Raw genomic sequence first — 24,850 nt, forward strand, 5'->3', positions numbered from 1 at the left:
CCCTGATGGGAAGCTGCACCTGAAGCTCTCTTATCATTGCGAAAGGAAGAACTCTGCTGGAATCTCAGTCGTTGAAACGCTCCCAAAGTGCGGCCTGGTCTTTAGAGGTGAGCCTCCCGAAACAGAGGCCTCAACTGACCCACCTGAGAAACAGGATTGGGCTTGTCCTTGGGGAGGCGCTGAGATTTGGAAACCCCCAGATCCTTCACAATCTTCTCCAAATCCTCACCATCGAGCAATTTACCCCAAATGGGCAATCTAGCAAGGCGTTGCTTCAAATCCATATCCACCGACCAATGACTGAACCATAAAAACCGAGAAGAAACTGCCAATGCCATCTCCTTGGCCAAGGCTTGCACCAAATCACAGAGTGCATCTGCCAAATAGGTGCTGCCTCTTGTTCCTGCTCCAGTAACCACCCTAGCTGCGTAAGAACCGCAGATCGAGGCCTGCAGGGCAATTGTGGTGACCTCAAAAGACTGCTTCAAAGAAACCTCAAGGCGTCTATCCTGCATGTCTTTCAGCGCCACTCCACCCTCAACAGTGAGAGTGGTCTTTTTGGTGACTGCCATCACCAAAGCATCCACTTTCAGAAGAGCAACCTGCTCTACCCTGTCTGCGCTCACTGGATAAAGTTGCGCCATGGCTTTTGCTACCTTAAGACCCGCATCCGGGTCCGACCACTGAGCTGAGTTCCTGAATGGCTTTGTGCACCCGGAAGGTCTTAGCTGGTCTCAGAGTTCTCAACATTTTAGGATTGACCACAGCCATTGCCGCTGCTTCAAGGTCTGCAATATTCAAAGCCTCTAATGTATTAGAAATAAAGGACGGGTGCTCTTCCTTATGAAAAAGACACACCGCCATGGGGTAATCTGGCTCTTCCTTGAGGAGCTCACCATCATCTACCTCTTCCAGACTGGCATGGCGCAAGGAAACCTCAGAAGGCACCACCAGGGAAGGAGTGGGCATGGATACCAAAGATCTGGCCTTTGACAAATAAGCCACTCTGTGCCTCTTTAGAGCTGAGTCCTCTACTGAGGAACAAAAGGATTGACCTAGATCCCCAACGGAGCCCCCCAGGGGCCATCACACTACAGGAGGGAAAGACTGAGGGACAGACCGCTTGAGAACATAAACCTGATGCATTAAAAGAACAAATTCAGGAGGGAGAAGAAAAAAAAAAAAAAAAAAAAACTTAGCCAAGGTTTCAGCCACTGGATGAACACACACTGCAGAGACCCAGACACAGACCCCAGCCAGGACAGGCAACTCAGAGCCCTCCTGAGAAGCCAGCGAATGTGCCACCTTCATCAAAAGAGAAGCCGGGCCCGAAACCAGATCAGCAGTGCTCATCAAAATGGTGTGCAGGAAAAGGCGGCATCAGCAGAGCAACATCCCCCCAGTAGGATCCACACACTCTGCGCTGCATAAGCCAGCTGCTAACCGCTGCTTTCCACAGCGGGAACAGTGTTTGTTTCCGCTGCCATTTCCTCATCCCCGACAAATAGGAAAAACGTGCACTCACCCTGCTCAGAAGTGGAGTGCTCCAAAGACAGCGGAACCTCCCAGTGGGAAGTCTGTGTCAAGCAGACAAATTCAAGCACAGACTGTCCGGTTTCTGTGCTGAAGTCTTTAGCTGCTCTTTCTTTTTTTCTCCGCAAAGCTTATCTAACGCTCCCCCCTCCCTTGTGTGAGGAAGAAAGCTCAGCTACAGAGAGGCCTGCCAGACACTCGAAGAAGGGGTAAAGTAGGGTGAGGCAGGGACCCAGACCCACAGGTATGCCCCCAAAGACGGCACCTTCAGTCAAACAAGCCCAGGAGAACCCCAAGGAGCAGCAAATCCAGGAGTTGGAAAAAGATATACTAACTGAGGCAGGGGTTGGCCATCTGGGTCACTGCCTTCAGCTTGGCTCCACCTGCTGTTAGATGGATACAATCCACCAATTCCTGCTGACACTAAGGAAAAGGAGGTTTTTTGACCAATGATTGAATCCATTTGAGGTAAATTCTCTCTCTCTATTTTTGAGAGATGGAACTGCCACTGAGGTCTTTCTTTTTTGTTAAAAGTTTTGTATACTGTGTTTGGTGTGGGAGCTCGTATTGGGTAGGTTTATTTTCATTTGAAATACCCACCATTCTAGCTACAAGTTTTAGTATGTATGATGTTACGTATAATTTTTTCCTACAGAAATATTGAAAGGAAACTATTTCCACTGTATATGGTTACAAATTTCTTAAGTACCACTCAACAACACGTAGCAATATCTTATTAAAAATTCAACTGCCAAGTCATTCTAGCACATCCTGTGCTTCCCAACAATTTACCCAAATCCCAATTAAGGAATTACAAATGACTGATCAGAATGAGGTCAAACCAGCTCATGCAGCATGTGTAAGTGTGCAAAATTTTGCTTTTAACAAAGTGAAATACGAACCATTTTGAACCTTTTGCCAGTCATGACCAAGGTTAGGTGTTCAGTGAAAATACTGTTGGTTGATAGCTGGTTTACATCTCATGAACAATGTTGCTTGTGAAGCTGATTACTAAAGGTCCATAAACAGCACAGCATTTATAACTATCTTAAGCACAATCTTGCTGTTTCAGATGGCTTGTTACCTTTTGTCTTGAATGTAGCCCTCAACTTTGTGCAGTTCCTTTCCAAAAAGGCCGCATGGCTTAAAGCTCAAGACACACTTCTCTCCAGTTCTGAAAAAGAATATTTAACTATAAAATTACCTTTACTCATAACTAATAAGTCAAGAAAAAAATTACAGCTGAATATGATCACTTACTTGTGATTTGTTATTTCTACGCTGCCATATTGCTCAATCCAGAGTTTACCTACTATGATGTTATGGACACAGCAGGTAGGATTTGTCCATGTGTAGGCTTCATTGTGCCTGCAATAAAAGTTAAAAGTATTAAACCTTCAGGAATGTGTGTGGTAGATATCTCTCTGCTCACCCATGTTTAAAATGTAGCTGTACAACTGCAGAGGTGAAGGAAATACTATACCCTTTCTGTTTCTGCTAGGAACAGCAAGTAATACTTCATTTCTAACCTCTCAGCTATATGGAAAACATGTTTGGGCAAATGGAAGTGTCTCACTGGGCATATAGTAGTTTAATATTTTAATATGCAAGTCCATTTCCTATCCAAAATACACAAAATGATATAAGTGGAGTGGAGTGGCCTAGTGGTTAGGGTGGTGGACTTTGGTCCTGAGGAACTGAGTTCGATTCCCACTTCAGGCACAGGCAGCTCCTTGTGACTCTGGACAAGTCACTTAACCCTCCATTGCCCCATGTAAGCCGCATTGAGCCTGCCATGAGTGGGAAAGCGCGGGGTACAAATGTAACAAAAAATAAAAAAAAATAAAGTAATTGTAAACAGTATTTTCAGTTAGACACTGCACTAAAACAGGTTGTGCCTATTTTGCTGTGTTCACTCAGCAAATGTTATCGGTTTAAAAAGTTAACTAGGTGTTCATAATCTTAAGAGGCAAAGTACTAAGGATAAGAAAAGAGTTAGAATAGGAAAAGTAAAGACAGAACCTTGAGACACAATCAAGAACAGAAAGTCTGCTTCTTAGATAGCCCCTTCATTGATGCTTTTTAGTTTTCACTTACGGTAAATTCCTAAAATAAATCACTTTTCAATTTAAAGAAAGAATCAGATAAGAGAAATATGGAGAAAATAACTTTTAAGAGAAAATTCTGTAAAAGGTTTGGATAATTTCCTAACAGAGAAGTTCATAAGCTATTATTAAGATGGACTAGGAAAAATCCACACAACTACATAAGGGAAAGGAAAATGGGACTTGATATACCGCCTTTCTGAGGTTTTTGCAACTACATTCAAAGCGGTTTACATATATTCAGGTGCTTATTTTGTACCAGGGGCAATGCATATAAGTATTGCCATACTGGGACAGACCAAAGGTCCATCAAGCCCAGCATCCTGTTTCCAACAGTGGCCAATCCAGGTTACAACTACCTGGCAAGATCCCCAAACTCCACAAAGCGAATGCTACATACCTGTAGAAGGTATTCTCCGAGGACAGCAGGCTGATTGTTCTCACTGATGGGTGACGTCCACGGCAGCCTTTCCAATCGGAACACTTTCTAGCAAAGTCCTTTGCTAGTCCTCGCGCGCCGATGCGCACCGCGCATGCGCGGCCGTCTTCCCGCCCGAACCGGCTCGTGCCGGCCAGTCTCATATGTAGCAAGACAAAGAGAAGGGAAGACACAACTCCAAAGGGGAGGCGGGCGGGTTTGTGAGAACAATCAGCCTGCTGTCCTTGGAGAATACCTTCTACAGGTATGTAGCATTCGCTTTCTCCGGCGACAAGCAGGCTGCTTGTTCTCACTGATGGGGTATCCCTAGCCCCCAGGCTCACTCAAAACAACAACCATGGTCAATTGGGCCTCGCAACGGCGAGGACATAACTGAAATTGACCTAAAAAATTTACCAACTAACTGAGAGTGCAGCCTGGAACAGAACAAACATGGGCCTAGGGGGGTGGAGTTGGATTCTAAACCCCGAACAGATTCTGAAGCACTGACTGCCCGAACCGACTGTCGCGTCGGGTATCCTGCTGCAGGCAGTAATGAGATGTGAATGTGTGGACAGAAGACCATGTCGCAGCTTTGCAAATCTCTTCAATAGTGGCTGACTTCAAGTGGGCTACCGACGCTGCCATGGCTCTAACATTATGAGCCGTGACATGACCCTCAAGAGCCAGCCCAGCCTGGGCGTAAGTGAAGGAAATGCAATCTGCTAGCCAATTGGATATGGTGCGTTTTCCCACAGCCACTCCCCTCCTGTTGGGATCAAAAGAAACAAACAATTGGGCGGACTGTCTGTTGGGCTGTGTCCGCTCCAGATAGAAGGCCAATGCTCTCTTGCAGTCCAATGTGTGCAGCTGACGTTCAGCAGGGCAGGAATGAGGACGGGGAAAGAATGTTGGCAAGACAATTGACTGGTTCAGATGGAACTCTGACACAACCTTTGGCAAGAACTTAGGGTGAGTGCGGAGGACTACTCTGTTATGATGAAATTTTGTGTAAGGGGCCTGGGCTACCAGGGCCTGAAGCTCACTGACTCTACGAGCTGAAGTAACTGCCACCAAGAAAATGACCTTCCAGGTCAAGTACTTCAGATGGCAGGAATTCAGTGGCTCAAAAGGAGGTTTCATCAGCTGGGTGAGAACGACATTGAGATCCCATGACACTGTAGGAGGCTAGACAGTGGGCTTTGACAAAAGCAAGCCTCTCATGAAGCGAACAACTAAAGGCTGTCCTGAGATCGGCTTACCTTCCACACGGTAATGGTATGCACTGATTGCACTAAGGTGAACCCTTACAGAGTTGGTCTTGAGACCAGACTCAGACAAGTGCAGAAGGTATTCAAGCAGGGTCTGTGTAGGACAAGAGCGAGGATCTAGGGCCTTGCTGTCACACCAGACGACAAACCTCCTCCACAGAAAGAAGTAACTCCTCTTAGTGGAATCTTTCCTGGAAGCAAGCAAGATGCGGGAGACACCCTCTGACAGACCCAAAAGAGGCAAAGTCTACGCTCTCAACATCCAGGCCGTGAGAGCCAGGGACCGGAGGTTGGGATGCAGAAGCGCCCCTTCGTCCTGCGTGATGAGGGTCGGAAAACACTCCAATCTCCACGGTTCTTCGGAGGACAACTCCAGAAGAAGAGGGAACCAGATCTGACGCGGCCAAAAAGGAGCAATCAGAATCATGGTGCCTCGGTCTTGCTTGAGTTTCAACAAAGTCTTCCCCACCAGAGGTATGGGAGGATAAGCATACAGCAGATCCTCCCCCCAGTTCAGGAGGAAGGCATCCGATGCCAGTCTGCCGTGGGCCTGAAGCCTGGAACAGAACTGAGGGACTTTGTGGTTGGCTCGAGATGCGAAGAGATCTACCAAGGGGGTGCCCCACACCTGGAAGATCTGTCGTACTACACGGGAATTGAGCGACCACTCGTGAGGTTGCATAATCCTGCTCAACCTGTCGGCCAGACTGTTGTTTACGCCTGCCAGATATGTGGCTTGGAGCACCATGCCGTGACGGCGAGCCCAGAGCCACATGCTGACGGCTTCCTGACACAGGGGGCGAGATCCGGTGCCCCCCTGCTTGTTGACGTAATACATGGCAACCTGGTTGTCTGTCTGAATTTGGATAATTTGATGGGACAGCCGATCTCTGAAAGCCTTCAGAGCGTTCCAGATCGCTCGTAACTCCAGAAGATTGATCTGCAGATCGCGTTCCTGGAGGGACCAGCTTCCTTGGGTGTGAAGCCCATCGACATGAGCTCCCCATCCCAGGAGAGACGCATCCGTGGTCAGCACTTTTTGTGGCTGAGGAATTTGGAAAGGACGTCCCAGAGTCAAATTGGACCAAATTGTCCACCAATACAGGGATTCGAGAAAACTCGTGGACAGGTGGATCACGTCTTCTAGATCCCCAGCAGCCTGAAACCACTGGGAAGCTAGGGTCCATTGAGCAGATCTCATGTGAAGGAGGGCCATGGGAGTCACATGAACTGTGGAGGCCATATGGCCCAGCAATCTCAACATCTGCCGAGCTGTGATCTGCTGGGACGCTCGTAACCGCGAGACGAGGGACAACAAGTTGTTGGCTCTCGTCTCTGAGAGATAGGCGCGAGCCGTCCAAGAATCCAGCAGAGCTCCTATGAATTCGAGTTTCTGCACTGGGAGAAGGTGGGACTTTGGGTAATTTAACACAAACCCCAGTAGCTCCAGGAGGTGAATAGTCATCTGCATGGACTGCAGGGCTCCTGCCTCGGATGTGTTCTTCACCAGCCAATCGTCGAGATATGGGAACACGTGTACCCCCAGTCTGCGAAGTGCCGCTGCTACTACAGCCAAGCACTTGGTGAACACTCTGGGCGCAGAGGCGAGCCCAAAGGGTAGCACACAGTACTGGAAGTGACGTGTGCCCAGCTGAAATCACAGATACTGTCTGTGAGCTGGCAGTATCGGGATGTGCGTGTAGGCGTCCTTCAAGTCCAGAGAGCATTGCCAATCGTTTTCCTGAATCATGGGGAGAAGGGTGCCCAGGGAAAGCATCCTGAACTTTTCTTTGACCAGATATTTGTTCAGGGCCCTTAGGTCTAGGATGGGACGCATCCCCCCTGTTTTCTTTTCCACAAGGAAGTACCTGGAATTGAATCCCAGCCCTTCTTGCCCGGATGGCACGGGCTCGACCGCATTGGCGCTGAGAAGGGCGGAGAGTTCCTCTGCAAGTACCTGCTTGTGCTGGAAGCTGTAAGACTGAGCTCCCGGTGCACAATTTGGAGGTTTTGAGGCCAAATTGAGGGTGTATCCTTGCCGGACTATTTGGAGAACCCACTGATCAGAGGTTATGAGAGGCCACCTTTGGTGAAAAGTTTTCAACCTCCATCCGACTGGCAGGTCGCCCGGCACTGACACTTGGATGGCGGCTATGCACTGCTGGAGCCAGTCAAAAGCTCGTCCCTTGCTTTTGCTGGGGAGCCGAGGGGCCTTGCTGAGGCGCACGCTGCTGACGAGAGCGAGCGCGCTGGGGCTTAGCCTGGGCCGCAGGCTGTCGAGAAGGAGGATTGTACCTACGCTTGCCAGAAGAGTAGGGAACAGTCTTCCTTCCCCCAAAAAATCTTCTACCTGTAGAGGTAGAGGCTGAAGGCTGCCGACGGGAGAACTTGTCGAATGCGGTGTCCCGCTGGTGGAGCTGCTCTACCACCTGCTCGACTTTTTCTCCAAAAATATTATCCGCACGGCAAGGCGAGTCCGCAATCCGCTGCTGGATTCTATTCTCCAGGTCGGAGGCACGCAGCCATGAGAGTCTGCGCATCACCACACCTTGAGCAGCGGCCCTGGACGCAACATCAAAGGTGTCATACACCCCTCTGGCCAGGAATTTTCTGCACGCCTTCAGCTGCCTGACCACCTCCTGAAATGGCTTGGCTTGCTCAGGGGGGAGCTTGTCCACCAAGCCCGCCAACTGCCGCACATTGTTCCGCATGTGTATGCTCGTGTAGAGCTGGTAGGACTGAATCTTGGCCACGAGCATAGAAGAATGGTAGGCCTTCCTCCCAAAGGAGTCCAAGGTTCTAGAGTCCTTGCCCGGGGGCACCGAAGCATGTTCTCTAGAACTCTTGGCCTTCTTTAGGGCCAAATCCACAACTCCAGAGTCGTGAGGCAACTGAGTGCGCAACAGCTCTGGGTCCCCATGGATCCGGTACTGGGACTCGATCTTCTTGGGAATGTGGGGATTAGTTAATGGCTTGGTCCAGTTCGCCAGCAATGTCTTTTTGAGGACATGATGCATGGGTACTGTGGACGCTTCCTTAGGTGGAGAAGGATAGTACAGGAGCTCAAATATTTCAGCCCTGGGCTCGTCCTCCACAACCACCGGGAAGGGGATGGCCGTAGACATCTCCCGGACAAAGGAAGCGAAAGACAGGCTCTCAGGAGGAGAAAGCTGTCTTTCAGGAGAGGGAGTGGGATCGGAAGGAAGACCCTCAGACTCCTCGTCAGAGAAATATCTGATGTCTTCTTCCTCTTCCCACGAGGCCTCACCATCGGTGTCAGACACAAGTTCACGGACCTGTGTCTGCAACTGTGCCCGGCTCGACTCCGTGCAACCACGGCCACGGTGGGAGCGTCGAGAGGTAGACTCCCTCGCCCGCACCAGCGAAGCTCCCTCCGCCGATGTAGTCGGGGAGCCTTCCTGGGAGGCTACCGCAGTCGGTACCGCAAGCGGCACCGATGTCAGAGGCCTCACCCCGGGCAATGGGCCGGCCGGCGCCTCGCTTGATGGTACCGGTGGCGCAAGCACCCCCGGTACCGGAGGGGAAGGGCGCAACAGCTCTCCCAGGATCTCTGGGAGAATGGCCCGGAGGCTCTCGTGCAGAGTGGCTGTGGAAAAAGACATAGAAGCCGATGCAGGAGTCGATGTCAGAACCTGTTCCGGGCGTGGAGGCTGTTCCGGGCTGTCCAAAGGGGAGCGCATCGACACCTCTTGAACAGAGGGCGAGCGGTCCTCTCGGTGCCGATGCTTACTGGGTGCCGACTCCCTCGGCGACCCAGAGCTCTCGGTGCCGACATGGGAAGGGGACCGGTGACGATGCTTCTTCAATTTTTTGGAACGAAGCACGTCACCAGAGCTTCCTGGCACCGACGAGGAGGACGTAGAATCCAGCCGTCTCTTCCTCGGGGCCGAGGCCGAAGAGGGTCGGTCTCGGGGGGGCTGTACCGCAGGAGCCCTCAGGGTAGGGGGAGACCCACCCGAAGGCTCACCGCCACCAGCAGGGGAATGGACAGCCCTCACCTGCACTCCAGACGAAGCACCACCGTCCGACGACATCAGCAGACGAGGAGGTCTCGATACCACCGACACCGACGCAGCCCTCCGATGTCGCCCCGATGCCTCGATGCACTCGGGGGCGAGGATGAAGGTCCGGGCGCCGCCGACGTCGAGGCAGTCGATACTCCCGGTGCCGACGAAGAGCCAGAGAACAAAATGTTCCACTGGGCTAACCTCGCTACCTGAGTCCGCTTTTCTAAGAGGGATCACAGACTACAGGCCTGAGGGCGGTGCCCAGCCCCCAGACACGACGCGTGCCTGTCAGTGAGCGAGATTACCCGGGCGCACTGGATGCACTTTTTGAAGCTGCTGGAAGACTTCGATGTCATGGGCGGAAAAATCGCGCCGGCGAGATCAAAACTCGAAATGGCGAAAATGGCACCACAAAAATAGGGGGAAGAAAAACTTCGACCGAGGCCTAAATAGGGCCTACCCCGACGACGAAAGAAAACTTACCGGGCAAAAAACTCGAAGTACGGGAAAGGAGAAAACCAAAAGAACAAGTCGAGGAACGACGCGCGAGGTCAACTCTGGGGCGTGAACGGCAAAACACGACAGCAGGAAGACGGCCGTGCATGCTCGGTGCGCATCGGCGCGCGAGGACTAGCAAAGGACTTTGCTAGAAAGTGTTCCGATTGGAGGGGCTGCCGTGGACGTCACCCATCAGTGAGAACAAGCAGCCTGCTTGTCCTCGGAGAATATATTTTATGGTACTTATTCTAGAAATAAGCAGTGTATTTGCCCTAAGTCCATTTTAATAATGGTCTATGGACTTCTCTTTTAGTAAGCTATCCAATCCTTTTTTAAACCCTGCTAAGCTAGACTGCTTTTACCACATTCTGTGGCAACAAATTCCAGAGCATAATTACACATTGAGTGAAGAAATATTTTCTCAGATGTGTTTTAAATTAACTACTTTGTAGTTTCATTGTGTAACATAGTCCTAGTATTTTTGGAAAGAGTAAACAAGTGACTTGCATCTATCCATTCTACTCCACTCATTTTATAGACCTTTATTATATCTCCCCTCAGCTACCTTTTCTCCAAGCTGAAGAGCCCTAGCCACTTTAGCCTTTCCTCATAGGGAAGTCGTCCCATCCCCTTTATCATTTTCTTTGACCTTCTTGAACCTTTACTAATTCCACTGTATCTTTTTTCAGATGAGGCAACAAGAATTGAACACAGTATTCAAGGTGCGGTCGCACCATGGAGCGATACAAAAGCATTATAATGTCCTCATTTTTGTTTTCCATTCCTTTCCTAATAATACCTAACATTCTATTTGCTTTCTTAGCTGCTGCCGCACAGTGAGCAGAGGGTTTCAACGTCGACGACTCCTGGGTTTCAACGTATCAACGACTCCTAGATTCCTTTCCGAGTCGGTGACTCCTAATTTGGAGCTTTGCTTTACGTAGCTATAGTTTGGGTTCCTCTTTCCCACATGCATCACTTTGCACTTGCTCGCATTAAATGTAATCTACTGTCCAGTCTCCCAGTTTCGTAAGGCCTTCGTAATTTTTCACAATCCCCTTGCAATTCAACAACTTTGAATAACTTTGTGTCATCAGCAAATTTAATTACCTCAGTAGTTACTCTGATCTCTAGATCATTTATAAATATGTTAAAAAGCAGCGGTCTCAGCACAGACTCCTGGCGAACCCCACTATCTACCCTTCTCCATTGAGAATACTGACCATTTAACCCTACTCTCTTTCTATCTTTTAACCAGTTTTTAATCCATAATAGAACACTACCTCTTATCCCATGACTCTCCAATTTCCTCTGGAGTCTTTCATGAGGTACTTTGTCAAATGTCTTTTGAAAATCCAGATACACGATATCGACCGGGCTCACCTTTATCCACATTTATTCTCCCCTTCAAAGAAATGTAATAGATTGGTGAAGCAAGAATTCCCTTCACTAAATCCATGTTGGCTTTGTCTCATTAATCCATGCTTTTGAATATGCTTTGTAATTTTTTCTTTATAATAGTGCGATATAATCCTGGGAGGGAACTGGATTGAGGAAAGAAAATTAGCAGGTAAGACCAAATTTCACCTTCCTTATCCTCCTGCTAGACCAGGCCTGATCAGTGGGATGTACCATGGGAAGACGCCACCCTTATGACTATTCTGCCAATAGTGCAGTCATCATGCACCTGGATGTCCAAAGATAATGCTTCATAAAGGCATAGAATGACCATGTTGCTGCCTTATAAATGTCCTCTGGAGATTTTGCCGCCACTTCAGGTCAGAAGAGGGTGGGCCCTAGTGGCATGAATCTTGAGCCTAGCAGGAGCTTACCTGCTGTGCAACAATCAGTTGAGCCAATAGCTTCCTTAATGCAACGTGCTGTGGAGATCTTTGGAGCTGCTTCCCCTCCAGGAGGACCATTGTAGAGAACAGAATTTGACTTCTAAAAGGGATTTGTCTTTTCCAAGTACTTGATAAGCACCTGGCAAACACTCAGATAAAGATAGTGCATTCAGGGCCAGATGCACTGAGCCCTTAACAAGCCATTAATGAGCAAGTAGTAAACCCTGGCAAGCACTAAACACTTTTTTCCGACGACGGTAGCAGCTAACGAAAACGGAATGCAGATGAGCAAATCGTGTAGAAACTCTATTGTAATGAGATGCACTAACCTTTTCCGATTGCCTTAACGCTGGAAAATCTAATGAGAGGTCTGTACCTCTCGTTGGGGCTGCGCGGGATTGGAAAAATTATTAAAATGTTAAAAAAAAAATTGGGGGGGGGGGGGGGGGGGGGGCAAAAACAGCCACGTGTTCGTCAGGAGTGTCCCTTATGGACGTTCTTCAATAAAAAAAAAAAAAATCAAACAGGCTCCAATGCTGTTTTGATAAATATTCAATAAAGACTTCATACAACTTAAAAAAGTGGAAAAAAAATCCAAGTGCTCATTCTTTTTTTTTTTTTTTTTTTTTTTTTTAACTATTAGTAGGATTTGAACCCACCACATCTGGATTACAAGACTGGTGCTCTAACCACTCGGCTACAACTCTACTTACTTGGAAGTCCCTCCCTTACTTCCAAGGTCTCTCAGCTGAGTGAAGCACGGCCAAAAAGGATGTTTTTATTATTGGGGGGTGGGAGGCCACCCAAAATGGACTTTTTTTTTTTTTTTAAGTGAAGCTTTATTAAAGAAAAATCAAACAGGCTCCGATGCTGCACGCTCTTTTTTGGACATCATTCAACCCCGGAATAATAAAAATGTCCTTTTTGCCCGTGCTTCACTCAGCTGAGAGACCTGGAAGTCTCTGAACCAATCACAGCGCATTTAGCAGCTAAATGCGCTGTGATTGGCTCAGAAACTTCCAGGTCTCTCAGCTGAGTGAAGCACGGCCAAAAAGGACATTTTTATTATTCCGGGGTTGAATGATGTCCAAAAAAGAGCGTGCAGCATCGGAGCCTGTTTGATTTTTTTAAATAAAGTAAGGGAGGGACATCCAAGTAAGTAGAGTTGTAGCTGAGTGGTTAGAGCACTGGTCTTGTAATCCAGAGGTGGCGGGTTCAAATCCCACTAATAGTTTTGTTTAAAAAAAAAAAAAAAAAAAGGACAAGCACTTGGATTTTTTTCCACTTTTTTAACTTGTATGAAGTCTTTATTGAACATTTATCAAAACAGCATAACAAAATACAGCACTCCAGAACAAGTAAGTAATAGCATAACTGATCAGCTCCAGGTCTCTCTCAGCCAATCCCAGCGCGTTTAGCTGTTACCAGTATCAGCTAAACGCGCTGGGATTGGCTGAGCGAGACCTGGAGGGAGGGACGTCCAAAAAGTTTTGATTTGTGTCCTCTCACGTCCCGATCCTGGGGGCGCAAGCTGAAAACTGCTTAAGCGTCGCTTGCCTTTGTGCCAGGCTGAAAGAAAATAAAAAGTAGCTTTTCTGGCCTGGAAGGCTCCTCCGTATCGCCAGGTTAGTTTTTATTCTCTTGCCTCTGAACTGTGCATGAGTTTGTAGCCTGTAAAAAGAACGTATTTTTAGAGGGAGTTTTTTTTTTAATAGTGAAGGACGTCCATAAAGGACGTCCAGAGCAGCCAGCATAACGCTTGGCTGCTCTGCGCATGCTCGACCGGCCGACTGTTTAATGATGGAATAGAGAATGCAAGTGAGCTACAACGAGCAGCTCATTTGCATTCCTATTCCTTGATGCATGCCCATTCCTTACCGATTCGCTAAGGGAATCGGTAAGGGAAGGGCTCTAACGATTGATTAGTGCATCTAGCCCTCAGTTAAGCTTTTTTGAGTTCCTGTATTGCACTTTGGAAGATTGGTAGAGAAAATTAAAGGATGTGATTGTTAGAAGGTTTATGCCAGTGAGAGTGTCTAGCTCTGAAGGTTGATTGACCTGGAGCTCTTTGAAGCTTTTTTCCTTCCACGATTCTTCATCCCTTTTCTCCAAGTGAGGGCTCAATGCACAAAACTTACCGGGCCAGCAATGTGGGTTTTTGACCAGTTCTAGCCAGTTTAATGAGCACAATATTCTGCAAAACATGCACAAAGGGATTCTGTAGGCTCCTTTCCATCCATGGTGGTAACCAATGAGAATCGTATGCTAAGCTATGTAAACAAGCTAATTAGTATGTAAATGTGCATTCCAGCAATGCACAATCATTCTCGAGCAATGCACAGAAAGGAACGCCAACCTTTTGTGGGGGGATTTTAACAGGAGATCAGGAGCTGTCGTAGCAACATTATCCAGTGCTGCCTGCATTACTTTGGATGTTCCAGCCTTCTTGTTGGCAGCTGAGAATTCTAATTTCCTGGCGCTGCCACTGACCTATGGGCTGGTTCACTGTTCTTCACTGCTCACCATAGCAGCACCATGCCAAAAACTGAGAAGGTCTTGTAATCAGTACTCCCCCTCAACTGGCTAACATATGTGGCATATATCTGCTCTAAAGTGGCAGGGAATGATCCTGCCTGGATTTTGCAGTTTCCATAGCAGAGTCGAAATCTTTCAGACAGGCTGGGATAGGTGACAAGGATCCAGAAAGTGAAGATATTTACCTGAAGGAGGTATTGTCTGAGGACAGCAGGCTTCTAATTCTCATATGTGCGAGCGCCTTCCTGCCCGTTGCATGAACGCATTATCTTCGTTTAATACAAAAGTAAAAAAACAAATAAAAATATGAAAATAGAGAACTCCAAGGGGAGGTGGGCGTGATTGTGGGAATAAGAAGCCTGCTGTCCTCAGAGAATACCTGCTACAGGTAAGTATCTTTACTTTCTCTAAGGACAAGCAGGCTTGCTTCTTCTCACAAGTGGGGAAGTCCCTAGCATCCAGGCTCACCCAACACAACAAACATTGGTCAATTGGGCCTCGCAATGGTGACTCCACTCTACACAACATGGTGAATGAAAATTTTAGTTTTTAAGCACTTGACAGTGATATATCATCTACTACAGCTAAACTATATGTAGTACATAGTCCTTACAGTATAATAAACATTTGAAGACTTAAGTTATATAGGAATACACTGAAGTGGGTATTACACTAAAATTATAATCTACTTACTTTAGAAGTTCCAATGTTATAATTCCCTTAGGCTCTGCTTCCACACTCTTGCCCCAAAACTTGAGTTTAGGATAAATGGACCCATGAAATATGAAATCATTGCTCAGCCCTTCAGCATAAAATGCGCTGACTGGTGGATGATGGCTAACTTGTTCCGAGATTAACCTAAATCCAAGATCATCACTTTGATGAAAAGAAAAGAATGTGTGTTAAGATTTCTCTCCCTGCACTTACAAATGAAAACTTTTAGATCATTTTTTTAGATAGTTCTAAGCAGTCTTTGCTCTAGTCCACATTATTCCTATGTGCAAACAGCAACTTAATGAGCACTACCAACTTTAATTTTGATAGTCATTAATAAAATAAAAAGGGCAATGAGAGCTCCCTTACTTTAAAAAAATGTTAACGTATTGCATGGCTAGAACCATTTGAGAACAATGCCTCTCTATTTAGATTGACATTTCTGTAACCAAACTTAGCAAAACCAGCCCTCTTCCTATGCATCCCTTACAGTACTGTAGTAACGTCTTAATACACATGATATATATTGTCTAATTCTTCACTTGCACATATGTAAATTTTCTGACTCTGGAAAGTTAAACAACAATTTACTGGCTGTGGAAGCTTGGGCATATAAACTTGGGCACTCAAGAAAAATTACACAGAACAGATGAAAACAGCTGAAGGATATACACAACTCACTTCCCAGACCCTTACCACACATTCCCCCAACACCCACATGCACAACCCTCTAAACATATATACTCTTCCCTACAGATGCATTAAAAACACCAAATGCGGGTAGACATATACATGCTCACATTACCCATAGCGCATCCAAAATACACAAACATGAAATTCCTAAAAAACACATTTTCTGTGTGCATACACACACGTACATACAAAATCCCCACAAGCACCTCCTCATTCATACGTCCTCACCACCTTCAAAGGAAAAAAAAATAAAATGTGGTCTATGACACTGCAAATTGAAGCAAGTTAGATAGGCCCTATGTCCTCATCTGCCATCATAGTTGGTTTCTAAGACCCTATCCACTCCTCCAGCTGCTGACATCCTCCAAATGCTTCCTGAGCAAACTCCTTTCTCAGTCACTGCCTCTATCCCCTTTAGCCTTACTGCCAGTTTCTCCAACTCCATATGCCTGACATTTCTATTCTAGCAACTGCTTCTCCTTTTTCACCCTGAACATATAACCCTACCACCAGGAACCACCTTGCTCCTTTGTCTGGAACATATTACCAGCCATTAACACTCATACTCCACTTCACCCCTTTCTACTGTTTTTGCCTATGCACACTACCTGACACCTGCCTCCAATTCTACTCAAAGACATGCCAAATCACACTCATTAAGGCTGTGACACATACATATGGCAATTTCTCACAATTATAAAAATTTTAGGAATATTATAACATTTCTTTTTCAGAAATTTGTATTGTACAATGAATTGCAATTTTAGTTAGGGAACACCTTTGAAAAATATTTTTTTTTTACTTCCTGGTCATGCCCAGTCCTCTTATAATGGTAATCTGCTTTGAACTATGAGGTAACAGCGTATTATTATTATTTGGATCCCTTCTTCAGTTCTAGCTCAAACATTCACAGTAGCTCATGTGCAATTATATTTTTTGATAAAGAGAAAAGCCCTCAGAAACCTGTGACACTCGGTCTTAGGTTTAAAACACTGTTACTAAGTTTGTAACGTTGTATACAGTGTTTAGTTTCTATCATAGGGCATGGCGCCATTTTGAAAATGGAGATTTCAAGATTAAAACCAGCATAAAGCATAGTTCCTGAGGAAGCTGTTTGAGAGTGAAACGGAGGCCCCCTCGAACTTCAAAAACTACATGCTGGGTCCTGATTGCTTGACCATAAAAGTTAAGTGCTTCTTCAGAATGAAGCTTCATTCAAGCACATTTAGTTTAGCAGCACCTTGCCATTGCCAATTCAGTGCTTCAAAAGCACAAGTAAGAGTTTTTGTCCTATGATAGAAACTAAACACTGTATACAACGTTACAAACTTAGTAACAGTGTTTTAAACCTAAGACCGAGTGTCACAGGTTTCTGTGGGCTTTTCTCTTTATCAAAAAATATAATTGCACATGAGCTACTGTGAATGTTTTAGAGCTAGAGCTTGTATTTTCTTGCATTAGTTTACTAGTGCTCTAGCTATTACTGCAATTGTGAGTAGTATCCTTTCTTCAGTTCACATCCCTAAATGCCTTCTTTACACATATTTGCAAGACCAGGCTTTCTGCTTCCCACTCCCTCAAGGTCTAGGATATGTCTTCCCCCCCTTTCCTTCCCCCATCCTGTGGCCTAGCATCTCCTCTCCCCCTCCAACCTTGTCTTTATGACCAACTGGCCTATGTGCCCTTCCCCTCTGTTGCATCCCACCTCCTCTGACTGTTCCCTTTTCCAGCGGGTAGGACATGGCAGAGGAAAGGGGCCTGCACCAGCTGGAGGAGCATATCTTTAGTGGTGCTGACTACAAAGGCAAGGTTGACAGGGGTTGGAAAGAGGAAGACATGCTGGGAATGGGAGGGAAGGGAGAAGCAATGCCAGATTTGTAGAAAAGGAAAGCAGACAGATGCTGGACCGTCGCTGGGTGGTAGTGTGAGACAGGAGGACAAAGGGAAGTGTGGCGAAATGGTGAATTTTCCAGCATGTGAATTAAGAATAATATTTCATGAAGTGTATTTCTCTAGTTTGGCCAGCAGGTGGTGCATGTTTTATGTTTAAAGCTGAGAAATGACCATGCCTTCTTTAGTTTAATACAAAGAGGAAGTAACCTGCAGGGATGTGGCCAGCTACTTAAATTTTTTTTAGTTTATTGACTCTGCTTGTCTGGCCTGACTAAGAATCCTGGTAGTTTAGTGTGTTGGGAGTTCTTTCTAGGAACTGTGGGACCACTGGGAGTGTGGCCTCAGTAACCTAGCAATCACCTGGGATAACTTGAGATTGGGAGACTCACCCAGAGGCGGTTGGGACCTAGTTGGTGGGAGTAGGGTGCTAGTGTAGAGCACATGCCCAGGTGGACCTGAGCTGTGCTGGGGATAGACCCTTTCAGTGGTCACAGAGTTAGCCTAAGGCAAGTGGATAGGCGTTTCGTGACAGGAGGGAATATGGATAGGGACCTTTGGGGATGGGGGTAGGAGAGGGAGATGCTTGGCTCATGGGGTGGGGTGGGGAGAATGGAAAAAATATGGACAGGGACCTTGGGGAAGGGAAGTGAATCAGAGAAATATGGTGGCCCCAGCGTGGAAGGGAGATAGGGACCCCAAGAATAATGAGTGGTATAGAAGGAAGGAAGGGAAAGAGTAAGGGATGATGATGGACACAGGGAGAACTAGGGACAGCAGAGTACCCCCCTATTGTTCCCGCCCTGCCCATTGCATCATAATCAAAGCTGGGAGGAATGGAAAGGAGAAAATTAGGTCTTACCTGATAATTTTCTTTCCATTAGTCCCTCCCACTATTCCAGAACCTGTGGGGTAGTTGTGTCCATCAACCAGTAGGTGGCGATTGAGAACTGAAAACTAAGCTGAGACATCTCTATCATCCAAGTCCAGCTCCTCAGTATTTTTGTAGACAAGCAATAAGGACTGCAGGGCTGCAGTAAGGCTCTAAGCCCAGTTCTTTCCAATGGCTGAAGAACTTAGGCACTTTGGCATTATTTTTGTCACCATCAAAACCAGAAACGGAGAACCCCATTGGTCCACTATCAGACAAAACCCCTGATTGGATAGATCCCATTCCCGAGTCCAAGGAGTGACTGCTGAGAAAGTCTGCCTCTATATTCAAGGACCCCCTTCATGACTGACCAAGATGGAACTCCTGATACCAAAGCAGAAGGCTCCTCAATGGAAAGCACCACCAGTGCCTCAGAAATAAGACTGAAATCTTCTTTATGAAACTACCTTAACACTTTCAGATCATCCCCCTGCTCAGGAGGGAGCTCTTTCTCCTCTTAACAGCTCCTTCAATGATGGCTCCTCTGCATAGACCCAAGGCCACATCCAATAAGGAGGAAGAAGCAAAGATAGCCTCATCTGCCCGCTCCTCGAGGTCTAAATGAGATCTCTCAGGAGCCGGAGGGGCAGCGGGGTGAGAAACTGAAGCACCGTGCTTCAGTCAACAGGCCTGGTGTAAGAGCAATATCAACTCTGGAGAAAACTAAGATCCAGATGCAGCTGAATGTTCTGTGGGCCTGAGGCTGTAAAATGGTGGCTGTGCTCCGTGTGTGATCAGACAAAGGTTGCGCCTCACTGCTAGTTGGCCCCGACAAAATAGCACTCATTCCTGTGCTCTTCTGCATCAAACTGTGCACTGGCACTGCTAGAGTGCCCGAAGACCCCAACATAGTTGGATACTGTGGGAGATCTGAAGATGTGCTGCTGCTGACCATTTCCTCTGTGTCCCGTGGGATTACTAGCTTGCATGCATTGCAACACCCCTGCCTGTGGGTCCCACAGTGGAAACATCACTTAACTGCCTCCGCAGGAGTCACCATTCACCCCAATTGTCACAAGTGCAGCACAGTGTGTCCCAAGCGGTGAGTCAGGATCCCTCCCCTGCATCAAGTAGACTTGCAGTCAACCAAGCAGGTCTAAGTTCAGTCGGACTAACCACTGCCGGCTGCTCCCCCCAAGCTCAGCCTCCACAGGTCTTACCACAGATGAGACAGGCTCAGTACTGATATGCTGTCACAAACTCTCCAACAAACCTTTTTCCTTCTTTCTTTTCTTTTTTTTTTAAAGCTTGTTGTGCTGGAAAAGTAGAACTCCACAGGAAACAGGGGAGAGGTGAAAGGAGAAGAAGAAGTAAATTTGTGGGGCACCAAAAATAGGGATCTGACTTCCAGATATGACTCTGCACGTTCAATCCACCTGCAAAGTTCAACTGGAGACCAGATGACCAAATGGACCAGGAGTAAGGCACTGAGAACCAGGCCTGAAAGTGCGTTCATCCGCCTGCTGGAGATAGAAAATACTGAGCAGCTGGACTGGATTTCAAGAGAAGTCTCAGCTAAGTTTTCAGTTCTCTATTTCCTCCTGCTGGTTGATGGACATAAATATCTCACAGGTTATGGAATAGTGGGAAGCCACGTAAAAGGAAGGGCAGAATTTTGGTGCCCTACCTCCCTTGCGCCCTCTGTAGCCGCACTGCCTACACCCAGTTCACTATAGACCTGGATAAAGACACAGAGGGGTGATGAGGGACATGGACAGGGATAAGGACAGAGATGATGAAAGATACATGGAGGGATGGGGTAAGAAAGGGGGAGAAATATGGGCACATAGGGAAAATGCTAAATAAAGCAAGAATAAAGACACAGAGAGGGGAGATGATGGACAGGGCGGAAAGACAGAGAGGGAAAATGAATGATAGAAATGGAGAGAGAAGAAATGCCAAATAGATAAGGATACCCTGGGCAAGAGTGTTGAGAAAAGCACCCTGGGCGGAAAAATTTAGATGGGCTTCTTTAATACCATATTTGCTATGGTAGTATTGGGGGCCAGAGGCAGGTCGCCTTCAGAGCTCCAATCAGAGGGGAATTGGGAAATGCTGTGTGTAAAGGACTAAGGAGGGTTTGGAAACAGAAGAGTGTCTGTGTTATGTGTAGGTCTGGGTTTTTTGTATGTAGGACAGGAAAGTACATATGGAATGCCCTCCCGCAGGAGGTGGTGGAGATGAAAATGGCAACGGAATTCAAAAATGCGTGGGATAAACAAAGGAATCCTGTTCAGAAGGAATGGATCCTCAGAAGCTTAGCCGAGATTGGGTGGCAGAGCCGGTGGTGGGAGGCAGGGCTAGTGCTGGGCAGACTTCTACGGTGTGTGCCCTGAAAATGGAAGAAACAAATCAAGGTCAGGTATACACAAAAAGTAGCACATATCAGTTTATCTTGTTGGGCAGACTGGATGGACTGTGCAGATCTTTTTCTGCCGTATCTACTATGTTACTATATATGGGGTGTGTAGGTTGGTACCTAAGACAACATGGGTATGTGGAGGAGTCTGCTGGAGGTAATATGTCAACAGAGTGGAAACAGGGCTTGTTTATGTGGGGCACAGTAGGGTTGTGTATGTGTGTGGAGCTATAGTATAGTGAGAATGGGTATGTGTAAGGGACTAAGGACAGTGAAGGCGTGGACGGGTCTGGTCCAAAAAGGTTTGTGCCTGTGGTGGTGCTGGGGGGGGGGGGGGGGGGGGGGATGGTTGAGGTGGGTTTGCAGAAGTGTGTCGTGAGGTGTCTGAGGTCTGCAGAAAGGGTGCAGGGGAGGTGTAGTTCTGCAAGAAGGGTTTAAGGGGATGCAGTATAGGGAACTATTATCATTTATCGACCCCCTGATAAGGCCCTTTCTTCCTTTCTCACTGACTTTGATGCTTGGCTTTCCTTCTTTCTTGAACCTACATCTCCTTCCCTCATTCTTGGGGATTTTTAAAATTTCATGCTGATGATCCCTCTGACTCTTAACGCTTCTCAGTTCCTTGCTTTAACATCCTCTTTCAATCTTCAACTGTGTTCCACTGCCCCCACTCACCAGAATGGCCACTGTCTTGATCTTATCTTCTTCTTAAACTGCTCACTCTCCAGTTTCTGTGCCTCAACTCTTCCCCTCTCTGACCATCATTTGATAATTTTCACACTTAAACACCCTCCTCCCCAGTCCCGTCCAATCTTAACCAATATATTTAGGAACCTTCAGGCTATTGACCCTTCTACTCTGTCCTCCAATGTTTCAAATCTCCTCTCTACCACTATGTTATCCAAGTCTGTCAATGAGGCTGTCTCTTCCTATAATACTATTCTGTCCTCTGCTCTGGATACTCTCGCTCCTCCCATTCCCCGTTCTGTAAAACGTACCAAACCCCAGCCTTGGCTGACCTCTAGAATCCGCTACCTAAGTTCCTGTGCCCGCTCTGCAAAACGCCTTTGGCTGAAATCCCGTGCACATGCTGACTTCATACATTTCAAATTCTTGCTGACCTCCTTCCAGTCTGCTCTTTTCCTTGCCAAACAAGACTATTACATCCAGTTGACAAATTCTCTTGGCTCAAACCCTCGACGTCTCTTTGCCACACTGAACTCTCTCCTCAAAGTGCCTTCACCTCCAACTCCCCCTTCACTTTCTCCCCAGACTCTGGCTGAGTTCTTTTATGATAAGGTTCACAAGATTAAACTTGAATTCTCAACCAGGTCACCTCCAACTCTCCTTCCCTTAGTCCATTCTCTCAACCCTCCAACCCCTGCCTCCTTTTCTTCCTTTTCTGAAATCACTGAAGAGGAACCTACACATCTTCTTTCCTCCTCAAAACTAACTACCTGTTCCTCTGATCCTATTCCCACCCATCTACTTAACACTATCTCTCCTACTGTCATCCCTTTTATCTGTCATATCCTCAATCTTTCACTGTCCACTGCGACTGTTCCTGATGCCTTCAAACATGCCATAGTCACACCACTCCTTAAAAAACCTTCATTGGACCCTACCTGTCCTTCCAACTATCGCCTCATCTCCCTCCTCCCTTTCCTATCCAAGATACTTGAACATGCTGTTCACCGCCGTTGCCTTGACTTTCTTTCATCTCAAGCTATTCTTGATCCACTTCAATCTGGCTTTTGCCCCCTTCATTCAACTGAAACAGCGCTTGCTGAAGTCTCCAATGATCTCTTCCTGGCCAGATCCAAAGATCTCTATTCTATCCTCATCCTTCTCGGTCTATCTGCTGCTTTTGACACTGTTGATCACAGCCCACTCCTTGATACGCTGTCCTTACTTGGATTTCAGGGCTCTGTTCTTTCCTGGTTTTCTTCTTATCTCTCCCAGTGTACCTTTAGTGTATACTCTAGTGGATCCTCCTCTACTTCTATCCCACTGTCAGTTGGTGTACCTCAGGGATCCGTCCTGGGACCTCTTCTTTTCTCCATCTATATTTCTTCCCTTGGTACTCTGATCTCATCCCATGGTGTTCAGTACCATCTTTACGCTGATGACTCCCATATCTACCTCTCCACACCAGAAATCTCAGCCGAAATCCAGGCCAAAGTATCGGCCTGCCTGTCTGATATTGCTGCCTGGATGTCTCAGCGCCATCTGAAACGAAACATGACCAAGACTGAGCTTCTCATCTTTCCCCCTAAACCAACCTCTCCTCCTCCCCCATTCTCTATTTCTGTGGATAACAATCTCATCCTTCCTGTCTCATCAGCTCATAACCTTAGGGTCATCTTCGACTCCTCCCTCTCCTTCTCTGCACATATTCAGCAGACTGCTAAAACCTGTCGTTTCTTTCTCTATATCAGCAAAATTCACCCTTTCCTTTCTGAGCACACTACCAGAACCCTCATCCACACTCTCATCACCTCTCGCTTAGACTATTGCAACTTGCTTCTCACAGGTCTCCCACTTAGCCATCTCTCTCCTCTTCAATCCATTCAAAATTCTGCTGCACAACTAATATTCCGCCAGTGTCGTTATGCTCATATTAGCCCTCTCCTCAAGTCACTTCACTGGCTTCCTATCCGTTTCCGCATACAGTTCAAACTCCTCTTATTAACCTATAAGTGCATTCACTCTGCAGCTCCTCAGTATCTCTCCACTCTCATCTCTCCCTACATTCCTCCCCAGGAACTCCGTTCACTGGGTAAATCTCTCTTATCTGCACCCTTCTCCTCCACTGCTAACTCCAGACTCAATTCCTTTTATCTTGCTGCACCATATGCCTGGAATAGACTTCCTGAGCCAGTACGTCAAGCTCCATCTCTGGCCGTCTTCAAATCTAAGTTAAAAACCTACCTTTTTGATACAGCTTTTAACTCCTAACCCTTATTCACTTGTTCAGAACCCTTATTTTATCATCCTCACTTTAATATTCCCTTATCTCTTGTTTGTCCTAATTAGATTGTAAGCTCTGTCGAGCAGGTACTGTCTCTTCATGTTCAAGTGTACAGCGCTGTGTACGTCTAGTAGCGCTTTAGAAATGATGATTAGTAGTAGTATCAGGTGGGTCTACAGTTGAGAAGAGATGTGCTAGGTCTGTAGAGAAGAGTTGATGAGTGTCATGGAGAGTTCAGAGAAGACAATTACTTCTTCCCCCCTTCTTCTGGGGTACAAAAATATTTTTAAAGTCTGGAAGGAGGTGAGCACAGCACACACTGCACTTACCTCTAGCTGTGCTGCTTGCCACCTCCAGATTAGTCTTCAAATTCTCTCCCATTCAATCAATAAAGTGCTTCAACTGAGGCTACCACAGGACCAAAGTCCTGCAACATGAGCTGTTAGATCTCAAGTATCTTAGCGAGACTTCAACCCCGTAACACCAGGAACTCAGTACCCTTCTCCACCACTGCCAACTCCAGGCTCCGCTCATTCTGCCTTGCCTCACCCTATGCCTGGAACAATCTTCCTTTACCCATACGCCATGCCCCCTTCCCTACCCATCTTCAAATCTCTGCTTAAAACTCACCTCTTCAATGCTGCCTTCGGCGCCTAACCGCTCGAGAAATATAAAATGCCCCAATCTATCCACCCTATCAGATTAACTGTTCACTCGTCCTCTAGATTGTTTACTTGTCTTTAGATTGTTCTCTTGTCTTTTAGATTGTAAGCTCTTTGAGTAGGGACTGTCCTTCTATGTTTAAATTGTACAGCGCTGCGTAACCCTAGTAGCGCTTTAGAAATGTTAGTTAGTAGTAGTAACTGAGGCTCTTTACATGACGCTTAGCCACATGGGGAAAAATCTGAAAACTGATAAGGTGGCGGCATGGCAAGTGCAGTGTGTGTCACGCCCACCTTCTTCCAGCACCACCACTGCCTCATCTTTTTTTCAGGTAGTAGGAGGTGGCCCCTACCATTGGGAAGTCCCAAGCTTTTATAAATATTTTATTGGAAACCAT

The 24,850-nt window shown here is 46.8% G+C and overlaps 1 protein-coding gene across 5 annotated transcripts in view; it reads right to left on the minus strand.

The window, feature by feature from the left end:
- Window positions 1-24,850, minus strand: part of OSBPL1A (oxysterol binding protein like 1A) — a 548,756-nt gene that overhangs the window by 102,813 nt on the left and 421,093 nt on the right. For all 5 annotated transcript variants that reach the window (XM_030213649.1, XM_030213658.1, XM_030213630.1 and 2 more), the window contains 3 exons: window positions 14,926-15,108; window positions 2,794-2,901; window positions 2,618-2,707 (listed from right to left, as the gene is read on the minus strand). In XM_030213649.1, the coding sequence (XP_030069509.1) occupies window positions 2,618-2,707; window positions 2,794-2,901; window positions 14,926-15,108 (381 nt within the window). The remainder of the gene's footprint in view (window positions 1-2,617; window positions 2,708-2,793; window positions 2,902-14,925; window positions 15,109-24,850) is intronic.

This window comes from Microcaecilia unicolor, chromosome 1, assembly GCF_901765095.1.
Source record: "Microcaecilia unicolor chromosome 1, aMicUni1.1, whole genome shotgun sequence".
In the NCBI taxonomy this organism is placed as follows: Eukaryota; Metazoa; Chordata; class Amphibia; order Gymnophiona; family Siphonopidae; genus Microcaecilia; species Microcaecilia unicolor.